General features: G+C 40.7%; 1 protein-coding gene across 1 annotated transcript in view; it reads left to right on the top strand.

Annotated features, from left to right (window-relative positions):
• LOC139442824 (uncharacterized) overlaps nt 1–25,583 on the top strand; it is a 121,980-nt gene that overhangs the window by 22,518 nt on the left and 73,879 nt on the right. Inside the window, exons 13-18 of the mRNA XM_071223720.1 lie at nt 860–977; nt 1,676–1,804; nt 3,011–3,139; nt 3,806–3,874; nt 5,681–5,769; nt 7,308–7,451. Of these exons, the coding sequence (XP_071079821.1) occupies nt 860–977; nt 1,676–1,804; nt 3,011–3,139; nt 3,806–3,874; nt 5,681–5,769; nt 7,308–7,451 (678 nt within the window). The remainder of the gene's footprint in view (nt 1–859; nt 978–1,675; nt 1,805–3,010; nt 3,140–3,805; nt 3,875–5,680; nt 5,770–7,307; nt 7,452–25,583) is intronic.

The following is a 25,583-nucleotide window of genomic DNA, read 5'->3' as shown; positions in this document are numbered from 1 at the left end:
CAAATAATAACAAAACATGTCAGATATTTTACCCAATATACCAGAAGAAATATGGCATTATGTATCGTTCGGAATGCTTACTGCAGTTTTCCAGTATTCCTGGATAGAGGCCTACTGTGCAGTCCTACTAATTTCCCACCTCCATTATCTCAGTGGTGCCCGACTTCATTGCAGCGTAAAATCATCGTGTGAAAATATGTCAAAATGTATTAAAAGCTGACTACATTGGTATTTGGGTGGTTTCAGTGACCTGATTGAGACTGTTTTATAGTATGCATATGGGGTGGAATAATTTTTCTGTCGACTATTGTCTTTTGATCAATTCCAGACTCAACTGTTTGTTTGTTGTTTAACGCTGCACTCAGCAATATTCCAGCTATATGTCATCGGTCTGTAAATAATTGAGTCTTGACCAGACAATCCAGTGATTGACATCATTAGCATCGATCCACACAATTGGGATACGATGACATGCATCAATCAAGTCAGCGAGCTTGACCACCCGATCCTGTTAGTCGCCTTTTACGACAAGCATAGTTGCCTTTTACGGCAAGCATGGGTTGCTGAAGACCTATTACTTACATTCCTCTTAATATAGCTGTAATATTGCTGACTTCAGGTACATTCACTGCTATGCTTTCATCACTGCTTCCCATCACTTACTCTAATGTGCTGTGATATAACTGAAATAGTGTTCAAATCAGCTTTTAGCTCAACTCACTCACAATCTTGATTGGTACCGTTAGAATTCTAGGTATGTGTCCAAGGTCGTTGTATATGGACACTTGTATAATCCTCCTTGAGAAGTGAGGAAAGCCAAATCAGAAGAACACTTTAACATGACACCTCCTCCCTACAGCCAAGAGAAGCAGGCCAGCGCAGTGTTGCGGAGGAGGAAGGAGGGAGATGATGAGGATGATGAAGAGGGGATGTCTCTGGATGTACGGCCCATGCTGCAGTCCAGTGTTGATTTACTGGTAACTACACATGCTCTTTACATACATAAGTACCTGTGACATTCCACTGTGTAGCCCTCCTTGCATTCTTCAACATGAGGACAGAGCCTAACACAAAGTTCTAGTTTAAGCAGGTTGGGAAGTATTTAAGTCTGTCAATACCACCAATAACGTGGAAACAATGTTGTTGATATTCTAACTTGTATTAGCATCAGGCCATGGACAATTACGATGCATCAATAGTTGGACCAGTCGCCTGATATCTCTTCTCTAAGCCTTCTTTTAAATCATTATGACGTGACACTATTGTTCTTGCAAGAAATTCACTGGCCATTCTGAATATGCATTTTAAACAATTAAAACTGATGCAACTATAGATCCTTATGCACAATTATAGAAACATTATGTATCTACCATAACATGGTTTCTATGCTCTACCATAACATGTTTTTTATGCTTGTTTGTTTGTTTAACACTGCTCTCAGCAATATTGCACATATATGAAGGCGGTTTGTAAATAAGCGAGTCTAGACCAGACAATCCGGTGATTGATATCATGAGCATCAATCCACGCAATTGGAATACGATGACATTCATCAACCAAGTCAGCGAGCCTAACCACCTGATCCTTTTGTTGCCTCTTACAACAAGCATAGTTTTTACGACAAGCATGGGTTGCTGAAGACCACGAAGATGATGACCCTGGTGATGTGTTTCAGGGCAAGGTTGTACCTGCTGTGACTCTACAGTGGCATGCATCGTCTCCAGACACTGCGCCAATCACAAACACGCGAGCTCGAAAGTTTGCCGGTACTGTTGCTAGCGTCAAGAAGGTTCGCAAACTGCAGGTGAGAAGGAACTGTCATTGCATAACACTGTTGCTTTCATTAACGGAAACATTAGACAATAACCCAAATTACACAGCGCCATTATCTGAGGTTGACAAACAGGGCGATAGGGTAGCCTAATGGTTAAAGCATTCGCTTTTCACCCACCCCAAAGACCCGGGTTTGATACCTGACATGGGTACAATGTGTGAAGCCCATTTCTAGTGTCCCCCGCCGTGATATTGCTGGAATATTGCTAAAAGCGGCGTTAAACCATACTCACTCACTATGATGGTGTGGATTGTTGCTTTGCGATCATTAATAATCACTGGTTTGTTTGGTCCAGTGCTTATTGCTGCATAAAACAACATTCATTCAAAGCAAACATCTGTCACTCACTCACTCACTCACTCACTCACTCACTCACTCACTCACTCACTCACACAGTGGAACGTTGTCCTTTCTTTATTCTCAATCAAATATGATCCTCAACAATGTGGTGTCTTTTTGGGCAAGTGACTTTGTTCGAAACATGCCTCTGTTCACCCAGCAGTGGACTGCCTCCGTGGTCTAGTGGTAGAGTGTCTGCCCGGAGAGCAGAAGGTCCGGGATCCACTCACTGGCCGCGTCATACCAAAAGACATTAAAGATGGTACTTGTTGTTACCCTGCCTGGCACTCAGCAAAGGAGCTGAAACAAGGACTGGTCAGCTCGGAATCAGTATACTGTGTCTGAGTGGGGTATTCATGTTAAACTGCGGCATGGTACCTCAGTGGGTTAGCACTATAAAATTGGCACAAGTCTGGACTAGTACAAGCAGCCACATACACATGGATGCCTTTTAAAATATAAGCACAATTATCATGAGCGTGATGTTAAACCCAATTTCTCCTAATCTTACCTAACCAAGCAGTGAATGGGTACCCAGTAGGATGAGATGGTAATGTTACTGTTAACGTTCTATAAACGCCTCAAAGGCAGCTTGGGTTGTATACTTCACAGGGAGTTGAGAATGAGAAATTGAGTGCTACTGGTCAATTGACTGTGGAAATAATAATACAGCACTCTGAGCATACATTTTGTAAGGAGATGCATGCTTTACAAGCCGACTATTTCTTTGATGGATGGTGCACCAGTTTCACTCGAACGTTAAACAATACCATCCCTTCACAAATCCAAATGTGTATTGTTGTAATTGAGTGCTTATGGTATCTGCTTGTATTGTAGGGGCACATGAGTGGCATCCTGTGCCTCCAGTTCGACAAGCGCCGTCTCGTGACCGGTGGTCTTGATCGAAGTATCCGTGTCTGGGACATTCGTAGCGGGCGCAGTTTGCACAAGTTTTATGGACCTAAGGTGAGATTGTTAAAAGCAATGGTGTAAGGATTCCGCCGACACTAAAAAATTTAAAAGTAGTGAGAGAGGTACAAATCTGAAAAGCGTGTTTTTTTCTGAGGAAAATTGTGCAGACAATAGGTTAAACTGCAAGACAAAATGTTGCAACAGATTAAACAACAGTACAAGCTATACCGATGTTGCACTAATGGCAACATAATCAGATACCGTTTCATAGAATGACAAGACATAATTTGAAATATCTTTTTATTCCATATGTTTTGGCCATAAAACACATCTGTAAACCATAACATAAAAAGTTTTTTTCTACTCTAGTAATGTCATCAGAATTCATGTTGTTGCACTGGGCAAAAATAGAAAAATAAAGTATTTTATATCTTTTGCCATAGACCTGATATTGTTTCTCTTGTGTTGACTTTGGGAAGCAAAGAGAAAAGTTATTTAATATGCTCGTTTCTGAATTTTTTGTTTCAGCTCTTAAAATAGAAAAGATTAACATCTCTCAATATTGTTTTCCATGAAAAAAAAACATATTTATAGGCAATAATATGCATAGAAAATAGGCTTATTTTGTTAATCAATATGACTATGTTCTTGAACAAAATTAAAGAAGCAGAGATGTATAACATTACCTGTGTCTGATGCCAACTGTTGTCGTGGTTACAGGGAGGTGTCCGCTGTATCCAATTTGATGATGAGATTCTAGTCACTGGCTCATGGGACATGGTTGTCATGGTGAGTGACAGATGATAAAGATTCTTTGTAGTATGCTAAGAGTTGTGTCCCTTACATGTACCAGGTTGATAGTGGGCTAAATCCAAGATACCTGTGCTTGTGGGTTCCACCAAAGTGGTAACGACTCTGACTTGTATCACTTTGGTCTTTCCTCATACATTAAATACTTAAATAGTTTAAATAGGATTCCAATTTGTCATTCCAGAGAACTAAAAATAAAATAGTTTCTTTTCATGAAACTTGGAACATTATAGCAAAAGGTGAACTCGTCTCAATTTTTGCACGAAAACAATTTTTTTTTTTAAATCAAATATTCAAAAGACTTTCTGAAATTTTGGTATCTTTTTCATTTTGGTGTTGTCGTTGGTCAGTTTTGTGATGGAATTCTTTGCCGGAGATGGACTAAAAAAACATTTAATATTCCTTCATGTCATCAGATGAGAGATGACAAAAACAATTTGTCCTTTCCTACAGATGTAGAGTATAAAACCATACAGGTTGTCAGTGAGTGATATGATGAAGGAACAATCTGAGGTATGGGCCCGTCCACATCCCCGTCCCGTCCCAAGTACCCATCTTAGCATAACAGCCAATCAAAATGAGTGTCAGCAGTGTGTGATCTGGCTGTATGTAATTGTACCCATGCAGTGAACATCATTGCTCATGCAATTTCCCACTGGTTTTTGACCTGATGAAACTATTTTCCTGACAACAGGTTTGGGACATTACTTCTGTATGGTCCTATTTTCCTGACAATAAGGGTGGGATATTATTTTGTTTGTTTGATACCATTGTCATGACAACAAGTGACACACTGCTTTACTTGTCAGAAAATGCATACATATACCATGACTGCCATAACTGACTGTTAAAAGTCATATTTGTTTTAGTTTGATGATTAAATGTCAAGATATTGTTTCACGCGAAACCTTAACGGTGTTTTGTCAAATTGTTTCACAAGAAAAAAGTATCCAATAATACACAAAAGTGCTACCGCATAATCCAGGTTGTGGTTATCATTATTTTAAAGATATGTAGTACAACCTGCAATTAAAATAACACGATATCAGGATATATTATTTGTAGTAAAATAGTAATTCAATATACTATTTTTTCAAATCATTTCATGAAAATTCTTTTCTGTCATATTATTGGGTATGTTTTAACATAATCACCGGTAGATTGGGAGAACAGGTGTGTTCAGCTGATTGCTATTTCCGGCTTATTTTACGAGACAATATACACAATAATCTGTATCCCTGCATATACCGGTAAAACAATGCCTGGCATAACAAGAAATACAATCAAAATGGTAAATCATCATGTCTAGTGATGTTTAATCACAAATCTAACATTTTCTGTGACAATGTTTGTTAGAGGGTTGTTCATTCACCTGAAGCAATACGATATATATTGTTTTACCCACAGAAACAGAGTTTGATGAAAGTGTAACCAATACGTAAGCCGAATCTTTTTTCCGGTCCTCCAAATTCAGCTTATCTATGGTCACGTCATATGGGGTACTATTTTCCTGAGAACAGGTGTTTGGACATTACTTCTGTGAGACGCTATTTTCCGGGCAACAGATATGGGACATTACTTCTGTCTAATACTATTTTCCTGGCAAAAAGTTAGGGACAGTACTTCTGTATGATACTATATTCCTGGCAACATGTGTGGAAGATTACTTCTGTATGATACTATTTTCCTGACAACAGGTGTGGGATTATACTTCTGTATCAAACTATTTTCCTGACAACAGATGTGGGACATTACTTCAGTATGATACTATTTTCCTGACAACAGGTGTGGGACATGCGACTGTTTACTCACCGTGCATCTCTTCCTGGCCACAAGGGATGTGTGTCCTGTCTACAGTTCAACCACGATTACATGTAAGTCTAATTTAATATACCATCAAATTAAAATCAGATCTTAGTTCTTGATTCCACTAAACAAAGATTTGAGGACATCCCATTTTGGATCACCTCAGAACGACCTTTCATCTGACCAATCAGAGCATTGCTTACTAGAATGGGAATGCGACAGTCACAAAGGTAACATTTGGTATTTTGATCTTCAGGTAGGGGCAGTTTGACTTATTCCCAAGCATAGATTTCAGTGGATAAACATTTGAAACGAAGACTTTCCATAGCCCGAGGGAACTACTGCCACACAATCTTGGCCATGTATTAGACATTCCAGAATTATCTTTAGTTCAGTTTTCAAAATATATTTCAAGCGTAGTGTGGCATGGAAGTCACCATTTTGAAACTAGTGCTGTAAAGTTTGAGAAAGCTGCTATCTTACTGGCTAATGTTGAGCATCCTGTTAGACACCTCCTTGGTCAGTCAAAATTCAAAGAAAGGTCGTTTTGACATGACCAATAATGGGATGTCTTCAGATCCATGTTTGGTGGTAGCAAGAACTAAGATCTGATTTTAATGAGATTGATTTAATATGTAGACCCGTGGGGGTTGTGAGTCAGTATTGGTCCCACTACATCATACCTGTCATACTCATGCTTCAGTCAATGGATTGCATGGTCCAGTCTAGGTACAGGTCTCTGTCATAATGCTGGATGGAGACTTGCTGACTGCAGCGTTAAGCAACATTCGCTCACTCGCTCTATAAAAGCTCTTGGTTCCCAGTCCAGCCTCTACTACTGGACTGATTATTTCTCGACCCTTCACAAAATTAGATATTTTGGCCCTCATCTGACGTGAGGTTTTCGGGATATTTCCCAAATTTTAGATCCAACTGCATTAATACTCCCATGCCCCAGAGACACCGTCATTTAAAGTGATGGGTTTGTCATCTTCCCGAGGCAAGGGAGTTAACTGACTGTAAAAGTCCAGTTCCCACCCCTGCTGAACTGGGCTGGAATAACAAGGCTTGATCTTCGTGCCACCAGTGACTAGTGAGAGTTATGTCCCTTCTATGCCCCTACTATTGACCAATCAGATCCCATCACTGATATCACTTGCAATTATTTCAAGCAAAATGATGGTGCCCCGTGAAAATGATCTGATCGATAATCAAGGTCTATATTGTAATAAAACAGGTCTTACCTCAAGAAGTGCATCAAATCACTTGAGCACCTTGATAAAAAACATGAAGAGAATTGCAAAATAACTGTTGACACCCATTTGGCGGTACACATGCTTTGCAAATCCTGCAGTTGACCGAAATCTACCCATTGAAATCCATGTTGTTAATGAACTTGATGTCTAGTTCATTACACAATTTTGATTGGACTATGTATCGACAAATTGATACACTGGAATTCCAGCCTAGTTCGGCAAGGATGGAAACTGGACTTTAAAACTCAGTTAATGCCCTTGCCTCGAGAAGATGTGGGTCTGTAAGTAAGGTAAGTGTAAGACACTGAGTGTTATGCTTTATAGATAAGGTCATTACGCTTTCATCGCAGATTGTCTGGCTCTCACGACGGAACAGTGCGTGTTTGGAATAGGAGAGACTTCTACTGCATCAGTGTTCTGGCTCTCCATCGCGGCTCCATCAACTCTCTCTGTCTCGATGGCAGCAAGCACATCATCACAGCGTCCAGTGACTTGTAAGTTAGATTTGTTCTATTATTGTGTGACGAGATCTTTGGTTTGACCCTCGGGAATAAAAGACTCATGAAGATCAGGGTTAGAAAAGGTTGCCATAAAAGGTGACTATGTTTGTCGTAAGAGGCGACTAATGGGATCGGGAAGTCAGGCACGCTGACATGGTTGATGCATGTCATTGTATCCAAATTGCACGGATCGATGATCATGAAGTCAATCTCTGGATCGTCTGGTCCAGACTCGATTATTTACAGACCGCCGTCAAATAGATAAAATATTGCTGAGAGCGTTGTTAAACAACAAACAAACAAACAACAATGAGCAGCTTTGTCAAAGGTTTTTCAGGGATAAGTGTGGTATTGTAAGCTGTAATAGTATCATGCAAGTGGGTTCCAGCAGTATATTCTGCACATGAACCCTGTTGGCAAAGTCAAACAACCTGTAAAAAATATTGAAATCAGCCCTGGATTTCATGGTACCCATGTTTCACGAAGGCATCTCTGCTCATCGACATCACATCTGTGTTTACCAGTAGAACTCCCTGTGTGGATTCTGGGTTAGAAGTGGTCCCCAGCAGTCAACGCTTTTGACATGACAGAGTGGGTGGTCAGGTTCCGTGACACATCTTCCCGAGGCAAGAGAGTTAACTGACTTTAAAAGTCCAGTTTCTACCCTTGCCGAACTAGGCTGGAATTCCTGGGCTTGATCGTAGCGCCACCAGTGGCTATTACGAGTTATGTCCTTTCTATGCCTCTCCTATTGACCAATCAGATTCAACCTCTCGTATCACTTACATTTGCTTCAAACAAAACGGTGGCGCCGAGTCAAGACGATCTGATTGATAATCAAGATCTATATTGTGATAAAACGAGTCTTACATCACGAAGTGCATCAAATCACGTGAGCACCTTTATTAAAAGCATGAAAAGATATCTGTTGACAACGAGTTAGCGGTGCACATGCTTTGCAAATCCTGCAGTCGACCAAAATCAGCATGACGCTTTCGATTTCGGTGCGCGATTTTGATTGGACTATGCATAGACTTGTTAGTCCAGCCAAAATGTAACTCCATAATACAAGCCTATTTCGGCAAGGGTGGAAACTGGACTTTTATAGTCAGTTAACTCACTTGCCTCGGGAAGATGTCCGTGACATGGTTGATTGGGTAATTGACGGTATGGACCAATGCTCGTAATATCAATTACTGGTTTGTGTGGTCCAGACTTGATTATTTACTGACCATTGTTGTATTGCTGAATGCAGCGTTAAACAACAACCCTTGTATGGATTTGGCCTTGTAGACTTGACTGATGAATAGTTAGGTTAATTGTACTGATCTGCCTACATCCATTGCATATGTTTATGCGGGTAGAGCTGATCAGTAATTGTAATAACTTGGGGAACTATGGTTTTCTTTCTAAGAGTTTGATGTGGAGGGAGAAAACGTCAAATACTGAGAAAATGAGTCACTTTCTGAAGTTGTTCTAGCTCATAGACCCAATATTCGAAGATTTTATGAACGCTTCAGGTAACTGTGCATGTACACATATATTTAAATACAGTGCAAGCAGAATGCTTATTCCAGATTCCGTTGGATATTTAATTTGGCATGATCTTTTCTGGGATTAAGAGAATTAATAACCAAATGTTGATATTGTCAGATGTTTCCAAAAACAAATGAAGGTTTAATTGTAAAAATACAAGAAGGGACTATAATTATTTCACCAAACAAATTACAATGAAAGGTTACTTGTAAACTTGATATTCCTCAAAAAACATTATAGCCTAGGCTTGTTTTTTATGTTTATATCCCGTATAAATCATATATGTCCAGGTTCACCTCTATCTCTTCTGCCCCTCTCTATAGTCCCTGACCATGTCCATCAGTCTCTTCTACCCCTCTCTACAGCCCCACAGTTTGTCCATCAGCCTCTTCTACCCCTCTCTACAGCCCCTGACCATGTCCATCAGCCTCTTCTATCCCTCTCTACAGCCCCAGAGCTTGTCCATCAGCCTCTTCTACCCCTCTTTACAGCTCCTGAGCTTGTCCATCAGCCTCTTCTACCCCTCTCTACAACCTCTGACTGTGTCCATCAGCCTCTTCTACCCCTCTCTACAACCCCTGACTGTGTCCATGGGCCTCTTCTACCCCTCTCTACAACCCCTGACTGTGTCCATGGGCCTCATCTACCCCTCTCTACAGCCCCTGACTGTGTCCATCAGCCTCTTCTACCCCTCTCTACAGCTCCAGAGCTTGTCCATCAGCCTCTTCTACCCCTCTCTACAGCTCCTGAGCTTGTCCATCAGCCTCTTCTACCCCTCTCTACAACCTCTGACTGTGTCCATCAGCCTGTTCTACCCCTCTCTACAACCCCTGACTGTGTCCATGGGCCTCTTCTACCCCTCTCTACAACCCCTGACTGTGTCCATGGGCCTCTTCTACCCCTCTCTACAACCCCTGACTGTGTCCATGGGCCTCATCTACCCCTCTCTACAGCCCCTGACTGTGTCCATCAGCCTCTTCTACCCCTCTCTACAGCTCCAGAGCTTGTCCATCAGCCTCTTCTACCCCTCTCTACAGCTCCTGAGCTTGTCCATCAGCCTCTTCTACACCTCTCTACAACCCCTGACTGTGTCCATCAGCCTCTTCTACCCCTCTTTACAGCTCCTGAGCTTGTCCATCAGCCTCTTCTTCCCCTCTCTACAGCCCCAGAGCTTGTCCATCAGCCTCTTCTACCCCTCTCTTCAGCCCCTGACCATGTCCATCAGCCTCTTCTACACCTCTCTACAACCCCTGACCATGTCCATCAGCCTCTTCTACCCCTCTCTACAGCCCCAGAGCTTGTCCATCACCCTCTTCTACCCCTCTCTACAGCCCCTGACCGTGTCCATCAGCCTCTTCTACCCCTCTCTACAGCCCCTGACCATGTCCATCAGCCTCTTTTACCCCTCTCTACAACCCCTAACAGTGTCCATCAGCCTCTTCTACCCCTCTCTACAACCCCTGACCATGTCCATCAGCCTCTTCTACCCCTCTCTACAACCCCTGACCATGTCCATCAGCCTCTTCTACCCCTCTCTACAGCCCCTGACCATGTCCATCAGCCTCTTCTACCCATCTCTACAGCCCCTGACCATGTCCATCAGCCTCTTTTACCCATCTCTACAGCCCCAAAGATTGTCCATCGCCATCTTCTACCACCCTTCACAGCCCCTGACTGTCATTGCTGTATACTCACTAGCACTGCCTGGTTATAGCAAGAGTTGTTCCCCTTTGATCATGCACAGCATTCAAGTATGGTTGTATGTTTTGAAATTGTCCTGTTCAAAGATTGTACTACTGATTACATTCTGGCCTTTTTTTTTTCTTTTTTCCCATTTAGGTAAATATTGTCAAACTTAGCAAATAAATTAATATAAAGGACATGATAGAGAACCTTATCATCTTAATGGTATACTTCATGAAAATAAATGTCAACATGAATGTCGTCTTGAAGATAAAATTGAAGGTTGACATGAAGATTTTCTTATTGATATCATCTATAATGCATATGAAGTGAAACATGAAAAATAGTGTCCCAATAATGTGTAATTGTAATGGATGCTACTTGAATGTAATATTATTCATGGTGTCTTTAGTTGCAGAGCATAATATCTTTCTGTCATGTCAAAAATGAAAACCTGACACTTACAACCGGTATAAATGACAGGACCAGAACATGTTTACGATACAACGCATTAACGTTAACACAATCGTTAACAATGGAATGATAATGCACTAAATGTGAACGCTTAAACAACTATTATAGCTAAAATGGATAGAATTATCATAAAAATGCCCGCATGTTATCAGAAATCTGCAGGCAACTGTAACTTGATAGCCGTCTGCTTTTCACTAACAACGGGCTGCTATCTATTCTATTGCTATGTGACATCATTGGCATCACGTTTTTTGTTTGTGACGTCATTCTATATTATGTTCAATGACGTTGCTATTTGTAAGTCAGTGACCTCCTTTGTGAGCTTGTTTTATATGTAAACATGGTTTCTTTCAAAATTAACTTATTTACAAATCACAAAAAATTATGTTAAAACACAAAACAGTGTCGAATAGCAAATTTGTGTACCAGAATTTTCATGTGAAATATGTGAGGTGTGTGTTGGAAAATCTAAAATGGCAGTTACTAACAGGATATGGTCTCCTATTAGGTCAGTAATAACCTTCTTGGATTTACTGACAGTATACCGACTCACATGGGGTTAGTAGTTCTGCTCTCTGATTGGTCAATCTCACTTTGAGGCATAATAATGATAAAACTTGTTAAAAGTTTGGCTAAAAAACAAAGATAATATTTGCATCACAATTTTCAAAAAGAAATCTACCATGTCATTCTGGATCAAAATATCTGGCAGGATTTACCTTGACGTACAAATGTGGGAGACCAGGGGACCACCGATAATTAATTTTAAGGGTCCTTGCCGGCAATATGAGGGTCCTGTAAAGTAATGAAATGGAATATAGTAGTGTATTGTACGTTTAGGTAATTACTTTAGAGCCTCGAATGAAACAATGATCATGTGGACAGTGGTCATGATTGATGAATATAAAAAAATATTTATATTTTCTGCATCCAGTCTCAGCATTTGTGCATACAGTATGCACATTTGTGTGTTACGTAAAATCCTGCATCCCGGTAAGTCAAATTGTCATGAGCTGGTATCCATGACAGTGCTAAAATGTCAAGAGGCCACCTAGTAGATCGGATGGTCAGGCTCGGTGACTTGGTTGATAGCGTGTCATCATACCCAGACAGCGTGGATGACTGCTCACAATATCAGTCACTGGTTTGTCTGGTCCAGATAAGATAATTTCCAAACTGTCTTTAAATAGCTGGAATACTGATGACTGCACTGTTAAACAACAACAAAGAATCAGTTTGTCAACCAATTAAGAAATATATTTCTTGTTCTGGTACCTCTCGCATAAGCTTGTTTGAGGGCTAGACCAATTTATTTTTTGTTTTTCAGATTTTCTTGGTCAATATGCTAATGGGCAGGATGCAAAATGAAAAGAATACAATGTTATTTTTCTAAAACCATCTCGTGAAATAAAAGTTAAACAAAATATTTCCAAGAATTTTTTTAATTTTAATGTTTTTAGGGATAGGCTCATCCATCATTTCAATAAAACAAGACAATAAATTGGCCAGGCTTTCATAAGAAAACAATACTTCCTGGACATATTTCACAGACATTTCACAGTAATAGGAAGAGAATATAATAAGCACACTGCCAGAAGGACTCTGCCCAATGTTACCTGTGGTATTGGTTTCCATCTTCTGTATAGCTTCTCAGTATCACTAGTCAGGTGGGTGTTGAGAAGTAAGTAGTTTTCCTCTTTGAGACTGTCATGGCCTGATAGTAAAGTGTTGGCTCTTCTTGAGAGATTCTCAGGGAACTGTAGGGAGGAGGGGTATCAGGGATGTAAGGTGCTGCCACCTGCTGTGTGCCAGTCAGCCATGTTGTCGACTTTCCTCCCATGCTGACATACTCAGTGTCCGAAATAACTACCTGCCTGCCTGCCGGCCCGTGGCTGGTAACTTTTCTGTCGGGCTGCATAAGATTTTCTTCAACCTGTTTGACTGTCTGGACGACTCAGGGTCAGTTGGTCAGTTGGTCACAATGAGCTTCCTGATCTTGTATCATCATACCCCAATAACATGGATTCCAAACTGAGCACCCTGTCAGGCATATTGGGAAACAAACATTGTGATGTTTTTAAAGGGTTTTTTTCCTTTTAAATTTAGAGGTATCATAAAAATAATGTAATACTCCAGTAAGTATAAATGTTTTGCCCTCTCTTTGAATGGCACCCCACTAAACATAGCAGACCAATCAAGTCTTTGATTGGCATTTGTGAAACCCAGCCCTATCACTACACCTTCAGTGTACTGAATTGGCCTGTCTCTCATTGATCCCATTGGCCTCCTTGTTATATAATCTTTAAATCAATCCTACCTTGCAAAAACATACCAGCAAGCATATGTATTAACTCAATATGCCTACTCAGTATTCACCTGAAGAGGGGTCAAGAATTATCTCTGACATGTTCTTAAAAAGACTGAAGAAGTTGTTGTCCATAGAAAAGTGTCATGTTTTCAAGTTCAGAGTTGCCAATTATAGCCTGTCCCACCGTACGTGACGGGTTAATTTCACAAAGGACGGGTGAAATATGAAGTTTATCTGTCCTGTGCAGTCATATTTTTCAATCAGTTAATACATATGTACATGATATGTATTGTGTAAAAAAACTAAATAACCCTTATTCAAGTTCAAAGTAATAGACAACAGAAAAATATATGCATAAAATTTGAGACTGGCAACTTTTGACAAGGACTGGTAAGATTTTTAAATAGCCAGTCCTGTGGTCTGGAGAAATGTATTTGAAGTCTGCAACCCTAATTTAAGTACAATTAACAATGATCAAATTACTGGCACAATCGACGATATTATCAGTACTAGACTTGCCTTGTATCTCCAATACAACTGGAATAACTACTTGCATAAGGGGAAGGTCGGGTAGCCTAGTGGTTAAAGCGTTCACTCGTCACGCAGAAGACCCGTGTTCAATTCCCGACATAGATACATTGTGTGAAGCCCATTTCTGGTGTTCCCCGCCATGATGTTGCTGGAATATTGGTAAAAGCAATGTGAAACCATACTCACTCACTAGCATAAGACTTCAGCCATTGTCACCCTACACAGGAAAACATTTTTTCTGCCGAAAACATCATTTATAGATCATTTTTCATTTGATAACATGTATCAAGGGTTCCCTAATCTGAGGCCCCCGTTTTGAACTCTTGTTCGGAAGTATCATGTTGATTGGTTGTTGATTTCAAGCTAATGGGTGATGGAAATGTCATGCCGAGTCGGGCCAATAATGTTTCAAATTTCTGAACTAAGAATGGAGGTGAACTACAGAACATTATGGCTCTTACTTCATCAGGAGTAAGGTTTTGATATTAGTGAGTAATTGATTGCTTTTAAAGCTCTTGGTTGTTTAGCTTTGAGTGAGTGAGTATGGTTTTACTTCGCTTTTAGCAATATTCCAGCAATATCACGACGGGGGATACCAGAAATGGGCTTCACACATTGTAACCATGTCAGGAATCGAACCCGGGTCTTCGGCGTGACGAGCTAACGCTTTAACCACTTGGCTACCCGACCCCCCATTTAGCTTTAAGAGCAGTAACAGTATCGAAATATACAACAAATGAGCTCTTTTAGACACAAAAAAGACGTTGTGAATGAAAAGCAACTACTAACAATTTAAACTGAGCCTGTTAAGAAAATATATGGCTGAACGTTATGTCTGGCATGAGGAAGTAGGGTTTGAAATTCACAGTACTGTCATCTCGCATATATCAGGGAATATCTTCTCCGCACTTGCTGAGCTTAAGACAGATTACAGACAACGATTAGAAATTATTTATGAAAATGTATAAAACCTTTAAGTACACAATGTACATAACTCACGTAAAATGTAATTTAGGAAGACGTTTTACTCACAGGTGTGTAGATTGACTGTTTGAAACAGTAGCTAGACAGTGGAAGTGCAACTGAAGCTTATAATCTAATCAATTAGTGGCAGGCGGGGGCTTAAGGCCAGGTGTTACTGTCACTTACCTGAATACATGCACATGGAGCTATGGTGAACAAAGGCTGACGTAAGCAGTTGGGTTATGTGCACACGTCAACGTAAATGTCAGGGAGGGACGTGAACCTCGCCGTTGCCTTCTTCTACCCTTGGCGCTGCCTCAAAGATGGTTCTGCACCATTAACTTTGGAATGGTAGTGCAGGAGGATGAAAACTGAAAGAGGGAGACAAAACTGAAATCGGTGGCATTTAGGTATTTTAGTGTGAAACACACAGTGCAAGTATTGAAATAAGTCATTGTTTGTGATGTTTTGAGGCAGTTTAATACCCTATAGGTTGGGGTGGAAGACATTCCTGCCAATCTTTGTGTCTTGGACATCTGTTTGAAATGTTCAGGGGTTGGGCACACATTCCAGTAGAATAAACACAGCGCTGTTGGTGTCATTGCTAAGAAGCCGTGGATGCTTGAATAGAAAGTGGCAAGTTTATGTAGTCCCATGCAGTGGTGGGAGGAATGGTGAGCTCATGATAGAATGGGTGATAAATGATATTTGCAGATTCATTCGGAGATGGACTGTTAATGGTTCTCTTTTGTAAAACCTTTGCCTCAGCGTTAATAGCCATGAAATCATCTCTGTTAAATCATTGGTGTCATCGGGATATTGGCCCTTTTTGCAAATGGTTTTCGCATTGTATTTTCATAATGATTATGTTAACAGATTTGAAGCCACCAACTCAGCATTTCAGTGATGCTATTCAGCTTGAATGATGTTGTGTTCAGTTACTTCCATCTTCATCATCATCTCACTGACATTATCCTCTTCATCTTCCGTCGGAGACAGGTGGCCCTGTCATCTTACTTACCACAATTTGCTATGCAGAGTTGCATTTCTTAGTTTTGCCAGGATACACTGATTGTGGTTTGAATACATAATAATCCCTACTTTTGATCATTGTCTGTGTTCATGGTTTCAAGAAAGTGCTAATCATTTACAGTCTGCATTTCTTCAAGCTTATGAGTCAGTGTCCCATTCCCAAAAAGCAATTTTAGCACTATCCCTACCATAAGCCTATGTTAAAATATGGGAGTTAGGATCATCTTAGCGCTAAGATCGCTCTCTGGAACGGGGCCCCGATACACCAAAATGTTCGTGAAAATAAACATATTATCCTCCAGCTGTTGATAATCAGAACAAACAGTGTTTGGAATCATTAGGTGTCCTGAGATCCTTCATGCTTTCTGATACAATATCTCATCAAGGGATCTCCTGAACCTTTGATTTTTAACTCTAAAGTAATAAGTACCATCCCTTACATCGATAATACATCTTCAGCAACCCATGTTTGTCATAAGAGGTGATAATGAGATCGGATGGTCAGACTTGCTGACTTGGTTGACAAATGTCATTGTGTCCCATTTGTTTAGATTGATACTCATGATATCAATCACTGGATTGTCTGGTGATAAAGCTGGAATACTGCTGAGTGCAGCGTTAAACAACAAACAAACTCAAATCAAAATATCAAAATAATACATCCTCATCGTCCTCCTCTTCATTGTCCTCCTCTAGTCTGCGTATTACTGTGCAGAGTTGCGTCCCTTGGGCATGCCAGAAAACTATGATTGTGGGTTCGAATCCCGGTCCGCCCCGATTATGTTACTAGGTTTGTCAGCACCATACCCGTGCTCGTGAGTTTTGCTGAAGTGGTAAACGTCTGAGACCTGCATCACTTCAGGCTTTCCTCCCACATCAAGCTGACACGCCATGATATAGCTGGAATACTGTTAAGAGCAGCGTTAAACCCAACTCACTCACTCACTCACTCACTCACTCACTCACCCACCCACCCACCCACCCACCCACTCACTCACTCACTCACTCACTCACTCACTCACTCACTCTGCCTTCAACCACTCACTCACTCACCCACTCACTCACTCTGCCTTCAACCACTCACTCACTCACTCACTCTGCCTTCACTCACTCACTCACTGACCCAACACACCCACCAACCCACTCACCCACCCACCCACCCACCCACTCACTCACTCACTCACTCACTCACTCACTCACCCACCCACCCACCCACCCACCCACCCACCCACTCACTCACTCACTCACTCACTCACTCACTCACTCACTCACTCACCCACCCACCCACCCACTCACTCACTCACTCACTCACTCACTCACTCACTCTGCCTTCAACCACTGTATGTACACTACCTTGTCTCAACGTCTTGAGTGTATTGCTGATGCTAACTACACCTAAATCAAAGGTTTAGATATCTTTGTTCACATCAGAAACTGACAAGTGTATGCTTGAAAGACATTATTGATTGATACAAGTAAATATGAAAATGGAGGTTTTGAGTGTTTTTCATTATTTATGGATAGCTTTCAAGATAACTGAATGGCTTTCAAAGGTCATTCTCCCACAAGCTTGCTATAGAACGAGTAGGCACTACTACACAGATTCAGGGAGGCAGTAGGTCTCTGTGCTTCCATCTTGTAGGAACTGACTAATGTGGAGTGCTCGTCACTGTTGCCTGATAATTATGGGATTGGTAAGGCCACATATTAAATGTCTTGTTTATCGTCACTTTTTTTAAAAACACTGAAAAGGTTAGTTCAATTTTAATTTTATGTTCTGTGTCAATTTCCCAAACTAATTTTAGAATTAAAAAAATGAAGCCTTTCTCAAGTTTTCAAAATATAAAACGGCACTGCTGGTCGTCAGGATGGGTTTCATTAAAAGTACAATATCGGAATTAAAAGCACTACTAGTAGCCTAGTGGTTAAAGCGTTCGCTCGTCATGCCGGGTTCGTTTCCGACATGGGTACAATGTGTAAAGCCCATTTCTGGTGTCCCCCGCCTTGATATTCCTGGAATATTGCTAAAAGCGGTGTAAATCCATACTCTCTCACTCACATATTAGGGTTAGACAATTTTTAGTGTTGCTCCGTGGATGAGAAACAAGATTTTCTTTTTTGAGTGACCTAACCAGGCTATATCTGCTATATCTGTCTGAGTGTGTTTTGTCAGAACCTGATAGCCTCTCTGTTCATGCCATCGACCACTGGTTGCCAGGCCCAATCACAACAACAGGCAACTGTGATTTAGCTACATGCATACATAATGTTCTTGACAAGGCTGTAAAACGTATTCACTCATGCACTCCCCCACTAACTCAGTCACTCAGTCACTCTGGCTTTACTGAGGGGCAGTGGGGTAGCCTAGTGGTTAAAGCGTTTGCTCCTTACACCGATGACCAGGGTTTGATTCCCCACATGGGTACAATTTGTGAAGCCCATTTCTGGTGTCCCCTGCCATGATATTGCTGGAATATTGCAAACAGTGGCGTAAAACCATACTCACTCACTACTGCATCACTGCAACACAAGCCCTTTGGATATTGTAATGTAGAATAGGCTGCCAGTTCCACTTACTAGTTATAGAATCTTACCAAATGGGGATTGGTTGGTTTAATGTATGACCTGGCTGATTGTGTAGTGATGGATTATGATGGTGTGGGGGCAGTCGGGTAGCCTAGTGGTTAAAGCGTTCACTCATCACACTGAGGATCCAGGTTTGATTCCCGATATGGGTACAATGCAATTTCGGGTGTCCCCCGCCGTGATATTGCCGGAATATTGCTGGAATATTGCTGAAAGCTGTGTAAAACGATACTCACTATGATGGTGTGGATTGTTTCTTTGCTATTACTACTAATCACTGGTTTGTTTGGTCCAGGCAGGGCTCTTTACATGCTGCTGTGATACAGCTTTAACAGTGCTGATTGCTGCATAAAACAACATTCACTCACAGCAAACATCTGTAAGATAAGATCGATTTAATGCTTGAGCATTTCATGATGTAAAAGTAGCAATGTGGACAAAATAAATATGATTAAGACATGAACGTTATGTAAAGAGAGCAAGCCAACGTATCATATATACTGTAAATTTTAAAATTAACGCGAATGTGAAATAAATGCAAATGTGAGTGGTGTTTGCTTGCATCCTTTATCTGCATTCATGTCTCCAAATGACTATCAACAAAAAGGCGGCCTGACTGCACACTTTGGATTATGGAAATACCGATTTGAATATAAACACAAGGACGGTTGTAACAAGTATATAACAATGTCATTCAACCAATAGGAATTAAACAATTGGCATCCGGTGAGTTATCACTGCTAGGGTCAAGCGTTCCACCCACTTGTGAATCTTGTTGACACCTTCTCAGTATACCAATCAGTGAACTGTTGTTGGTCCAATTATTTTATTGCCTTTGAACTTCCTTAATGCCAGTCAACAGAGTAAACATATAAATTGTGTGTTGTTTTTAGGAAAACATTTCTGTGTGCGAAATACGCATCAGTCGGAAAGCGCACGTTAAATCTCCAAAGTAAGTAAGTAAGTAAGTAAGTAAGTACGGAAAACACTGTTTATTTTTTTTCATGGAAGTGCTCTACTCAGCGCTAATAAGCACACTATTTGCTGTTTGATTGGATTAAGGTAAGGATATGTATCATTCCACTGGGGATAGGGTGGGGGGAGTCACATTGATCTTGAGTCGCATTTCTGGCTAGGGGTCAGCAGTCGTATTAATTTGGAGACGCATTAATTTTCAGAATTATAGTATACTACTCCAAAAAGGTAAAGGGACACCCATCTTATTCATACTACTAATACTTAATCTGCCATGACAGACGACATGGATCATTGCTCCTAACATCAATCACTCGATTGTATGATCCAGACAAGATTATTTAACATCTTCTGTCATGAAGCTTGGATACTGCCGAATGTGCCGTGAAACAACAAACTAACTAAAGTGTGACTGTTTTATCTGTGCTTAATGTATTTCCTGTGCCTTCAGTAGTTAATAATCTTAAAAGAAGGAATTGAGTTAACCTTGGATGCTGTTCACTTAGAATGGTGATAGCAATGCTGAACGATCAATGAAAATCATTTAATATTGATATAAGCGAGTATACCCTAACTTTCTTGTTGGGACCAATGATTTGCTTTTTAGCAGAGGCATTTTGGAGTATTCCACGTTCCATATTTTGAATACAATAAACTACGGTTATAACGATCTCAAAGGGACCTGTAGTTTTAGTTCATTATGACCCTAGTTCATTACAAGCATATACAAAGCATATACATACCATATACATACCAAGTTGCTGGGACCAAACAACAGTTTGTTATATCCGTCAGTTCGTAATAAGCGTGTTTCTTTATAAACATGGGTGGCCCAGCTGTCTAAGGCGCTGCAATTGCTGTGCAGAGTTGCGTCCCTTGGGTATGCCAGAAACCTATGATTGTGGATTCGAATCCCGGTTCACCTCGGTTATGTTTCTAGGTTTGTCAGCACCGTACCGTGCTTGTGGGTTTCACCGAAGTGGTAAACGTTTGAGACCTGCATCACTTCGGGCTTTCCTCCCACATTAAGCTGACGTGCCGTGATATAACTGGAATACTGTTAAGAGCAATGTTAAACCCAACTCACTCAGTCTTTATCAACATATTTTACTGCATGTCGATAGATGCACAGAGAAGTGAGTATAAGCTAACTGATTTAGGAGTGTTTTACTTACTCCAAGCATTGTCTTGCAGATAGATATACCGGTAAGATGGAACTTTCGTGGAATAGATATGTCAACATTTTGTATTAAAACCGAATCAATTCCACATTATTTTAAAATGGCTGTATCGTAACGCAAACAAAACATCAACATTTGAATATAACAATCACATGGGCTTTATCAAGAATATTGTCCCATAATATATTCTCCATTTTACCAATAGATAGAGTACGTTTCACACTTACAGCATTGATGGTTTTAATTTGACAAGCAATAGCTCTGAGATTCATCCCATGAAATTCAATTCTGTTTATTGTGTTCAAGGCCATTGGCCAGCATACAAAGGTACATAATTGTATAATTGGCAATATCATTAAGACGTGAAATGACATTGTGAAATAAGTGGATATCTTTATAATAATGCTAGTTTACAGATTGTCATAGGTTAACTACAACTTCGACTTCACACATATAAATATGAATTGAATTTAACATACAATCAGCAAAATATTTTTCTGTATATAATGTTTTCTTATCTCACTAGATCATAGGCTTTTTAACATGACATGAAATTCATCTGCAATCATGTTTAAAATTACAAAATGTGCATATTCCGTCTTCTTTGCGAGCATTTTGTCAACAATCTATTTGTGACCCCACCCCACCAGTTCTAAATTGAGCCAAATATCTTCTGTTGTACAAGGAATTGTTATTAAGCAAGTGATGTTGGGTTTTAGATACATTTTATAACATGAATAGTTTTCGTATCTTCAGCTTACATTTATCGTTGCTTGCCATATAAAATAAAACATGTAGACTCTCCCATTCCAACAAAGAAGGTTATTTCAACACATTGTTTCACAAGCCATGTCATATGACAAGCATGGACACAATACATAACTCGTCGTGACAGCTCAGTACAGTCCTAATTGTCGATGTAATGGTCCCATTCAGATGTATCCTATGTAGCTGCACCAAAGATGTAATCTGTAAAAATATTGCAAAACAAAAATGGTCTTCATCAGCACTTTGATAATGGACTCAGTGTTCCCTAGGAGAATGTTGAGAGCCTTGTGCTTGTTGATCTCCTGTTTATTCTATTGATTCCAGTTGAGCTAATTACCTGTCCTCGACGTTTGCCATATGTTTATAAGTGATGAAGAGCCCTGTGTTTAAGCTTCAAGGAGAAGAAGCACTCAGGATAACCATCTTCATAAATTAAATCTGTTGATAAGAATTACCTCTGCTTAAACTTCCTGTAAGCCCAAACGACTGCTTTATGTAACAATACATAGGTGGATACATTAAAATGCCATTTGTAAGCTGTGAGCTATTAGAACGACTAACTGTAATGATTGTTTGGGTGGCAAATAGCTTACCTAATGAGTAGAATGACTGATGTTGGTACGTTAGTCTAACAAGCCCGCGTATACAGCGAAGTTCAGCAGAGGTACATCCTAGACGTACGACTCATCTCAGCTCCCACCCCATGCCCCAGCTCTTCTATGTCATGAGCCAGACACTTCATATTATTTTTGCCGATATTAGATAATTTGTGAAGATTTATTTGGTTGTTCCATGTGTAGGAAGTGTTTTCACCCCGTCTGTTGGTACGTTGCATTCATTTGCTGGTTATGGCCAAATACTTCGCGAAGTATGCGAGGTAAGCTTTAGTGGTGATGTTTACTGGATGTGTCACCCAGCCTTTACAGTATTGGCAGTGACACGGTTTTGATTCATCACAGCTGCCTATTTATTTTTAGGGAGAATTTTTGCTGTTGGGCTTTGAAGCCTAGACAGGGCAATCCTAATTGAGTGTGATGGTCTTAAACCAAATACTAATCATGTTTTTGGCTAAGGGTTGTGAAAACACACTTTTGGAATCATACGAAGCAAATTCTTTTCTTGTTATGTACCCGTGGTTGAGAGAAATCCACATGGAGGTTGTCTGTGAGTGATTAGGTGTGTGAACGCCGACGGGCAGGTGCTTGCGACGTAGATCTGAGACACAACTGCAGCAGGCTGCACACGCGCCATGGGGATATGCAGCTATAGTAAACTTGTCTCATGTTGCGCAGCGTCAAACAGGAAGTGCATTACCTGCATGTCTAGCCGCATCACAGACTTCCTGTCTGCGACATAATCGCCTATCACCAGTGTCTAGAAAACATGACAGTCATTGAGAGATAGGAAAGTGCAGTCTTCTCCCTTACATCATATTTCAGCATGGTGAGAGAGGGTAGCCAATTAGCCCTTATAAATCACTACTTATGACAAATAGTAGGGTCTGGAGAGGTTAGAATGACTTAGGATACTTGCATGTTTAGATTACAACTGTTGTAGTGGTGTAGCCTGGTTTGTTTCTCATTATTGTGAAGGCCTGGGTTACCTCCCTAAGTGAGTGTATTGTGTGCAGCAGGAACTAACATAGAGGCACCCAAATTGCGCCATGAATAAGCTTAAATAAACCATTCCAGGGAGCCCATGAGAATTACAGGACCTTTCAAGCATCTTAATTTCCTTGAGTGAGGGGAAAAGTATAGGCTGCTAGGTCTGAGAAGGGGAGGCAAATGGCATGGGGGTGATTATTAAATATATGTTTTGAGGTCTGAAGGAGACTATGTAAAACTCAGTTGTCTTGCATCACATTGTGATTGCTAAAAAGGGTTGTAGAATCTCTCTCATTCACCCACTCAAACAGTGCAGTATTGTATTCCATCATTTTTCCTGAGTTTATTTCATTTTAATTGTCAATGTTTTAACTTCATGTTTTCTGACTTGTCTACATGTCCCAAACATAAGCATCTTGCTGACGGCAGCTACAACAAACAAAATGAGACATCCACTGTATAGGCATGTACACATACCTCACTGGACTCAAACTACAACAGGCAGCCTCTGGAGAGGTGAAATGTTGGGATGGCAAATGTATTGTAGACTGAATCATCCATACTCATTCCTTCATTCATTCCTTCATTCATTCCATTCATTGTTTCCTGCCTCCCTTCATTCATTGATTCATTCACTCATCCACAATTCATTATTTCATTCATTCATTCATTCATTCATTCATTCATTCATTCATTCATTCCATCCTTCCATCATTCCTTCCTTCCTTCCTTCATTCCTTCCTTCCATCATTCCTTCCTTCCTTCCATCCTTCCATCATTCCTTCCTTCCTTCCTACATTCATTCATTCATCCACCATTCATTCATTCATTCATTCATCCATCATCATTCATTCACCATTCATTCATCTACGAATCATGCATTCATTTTCTGATTCATTCATTTATGTACCATTCATCCACCATTCATTCATTCACCCATTAGTTCATCAATTCATTCATTCATGTGTTATTTTTGTGTTATACACCGACTCGAAAATCAGCCATGCCAGTCCCTTGATTTCACAGTTCATGTGGTCCATATACTGGCAGTATCTCCCCCTGCAGGGGTGTGTGATGCTGGAGCTGCCACACATCCAGGTGACTTTTGTTTAGCACCCAGTCGGGGCTGCAGACAGGAGGTGGAGGAAGTGATGGGGTAGCACTGGGGATGCTCTCGCAGCAGCATCAACAGGCGGAACAACATGGATGGATGCCTTGGTCTGGGGAGCATCTTTACAGCCAACACATGAATCAGATAACATGGTATTTAGTCAGTTGTTTTACTCTTTGCTTTGTCATTAATTACAGTTTGGGTGAGGATATACATATGGGCAGGCTGTTTTTCTGCTATCTCGATCTGTTTACTGAGTTGTTGGTATTTTTAGACCTACCTTCTGTAGTGTGTTAGGCTGTCACAGCTCTGCTTGTTTTGTGTGTATACCTGCTTGGTTAAACATGTAACGGAAGATTCCTCGGGGTGGATAGGGTAGTGAGATATAGCTAGGAGGTAGGCAGGGTAGTGAGATATAGCTAGGAGGTAGGGTAGCTAGGAGTAGGGTAGTGAGATATAGCTAGGAGGTTGGTAAGTGAGATATAGCTAGGAGGTAGGGTAGTGAGATATAGCTAGGAGGTTGGTAAGTGAGATATAGCTAGGAGGTTGGTTAGTGAGATATAGCTAGTAGGTTGGTTAGTGAGATATAGCTAGGAGGTTGGCTAACGAGATATAGCTAGGAGGTAGGTAGGGTAGTGAGATATAGCTAGGAGGTAGGATAGTGAGATATAGCTAGGAGTTAGGATAGTGAGATATAGCTAGGAGGTAGGGTAGTGAGATATAGCTAGGAGGTTGGTTAGTGAGATATAGCTAGGAGGTTGGCTAACGAGATAGCTAGGAGGTAGGTAGGGTAGTGAGATATAGCTAGGAGGTAGGATAGTGAGATATAGCTAGGAGGTAGGATAGTGAGATATAGCTAGGAGGTAGGGTAGTGAGATATAGCTAGGTGGTAGGATAGTGAGATATAGCTAGGAGGTGGATAAGGTAGTGATATATAGGTAGGATAGTGAGATATAGCTAGGAGGTAGGTAGATGAGATAAAGCTAGGCGGTAGATAGGGTAGTTAGATATAGCTAGGTGTTAGGGTTGTGAGACATAGCTAGGAGTAGATAGGGGAGTGAGATATAGCTACGAGTTAGATAGGGTAGTGAAATATAGCTAGGAGTTAGATAGGGTAGTGAGATATGACTAGGAGTTAGATAGGGTAGTGAGATATGCCTAGGAGTTAGATAGGGTAGTGAGATATGCCTAGGAGGTAGGTAGGGTAGTGAGACATAGCTAGGAGTTAGATTGCGTAGTGAGATATAGCTAGGAGTAGATAGGGTAGTGAGATATAGCTAGGAGTTAGGTAGGGTAGTGAGATATAGCTAGGAGTAGATAGGGTAGTGAGATATAGCTAGGAGTAGATAGGGTAGTGAGATAAAGCTAGGAGTA

The sequence above is a fragment of the Haliotis cracherodii genome, unplaced genomic scaffold (genome assembly GCF_022045235.1).
Source record: "Haliotis cracherodii isolate W230 unplaced genomic scaffold, xgHalCrac1.p SCAF_5, whole genome shotgun sequence".
Lineage (NCBI taxonomy): Eukaryota > Metazoa > Mollusca > Gastropoda > Lepetellida > Haliotidae > Haliotis > Haliotis cracherodii.
Note: the sequence above shows the minus strand (reverse complement) of the source record. Positions and strands in the feature narration are given on the sequence as shown.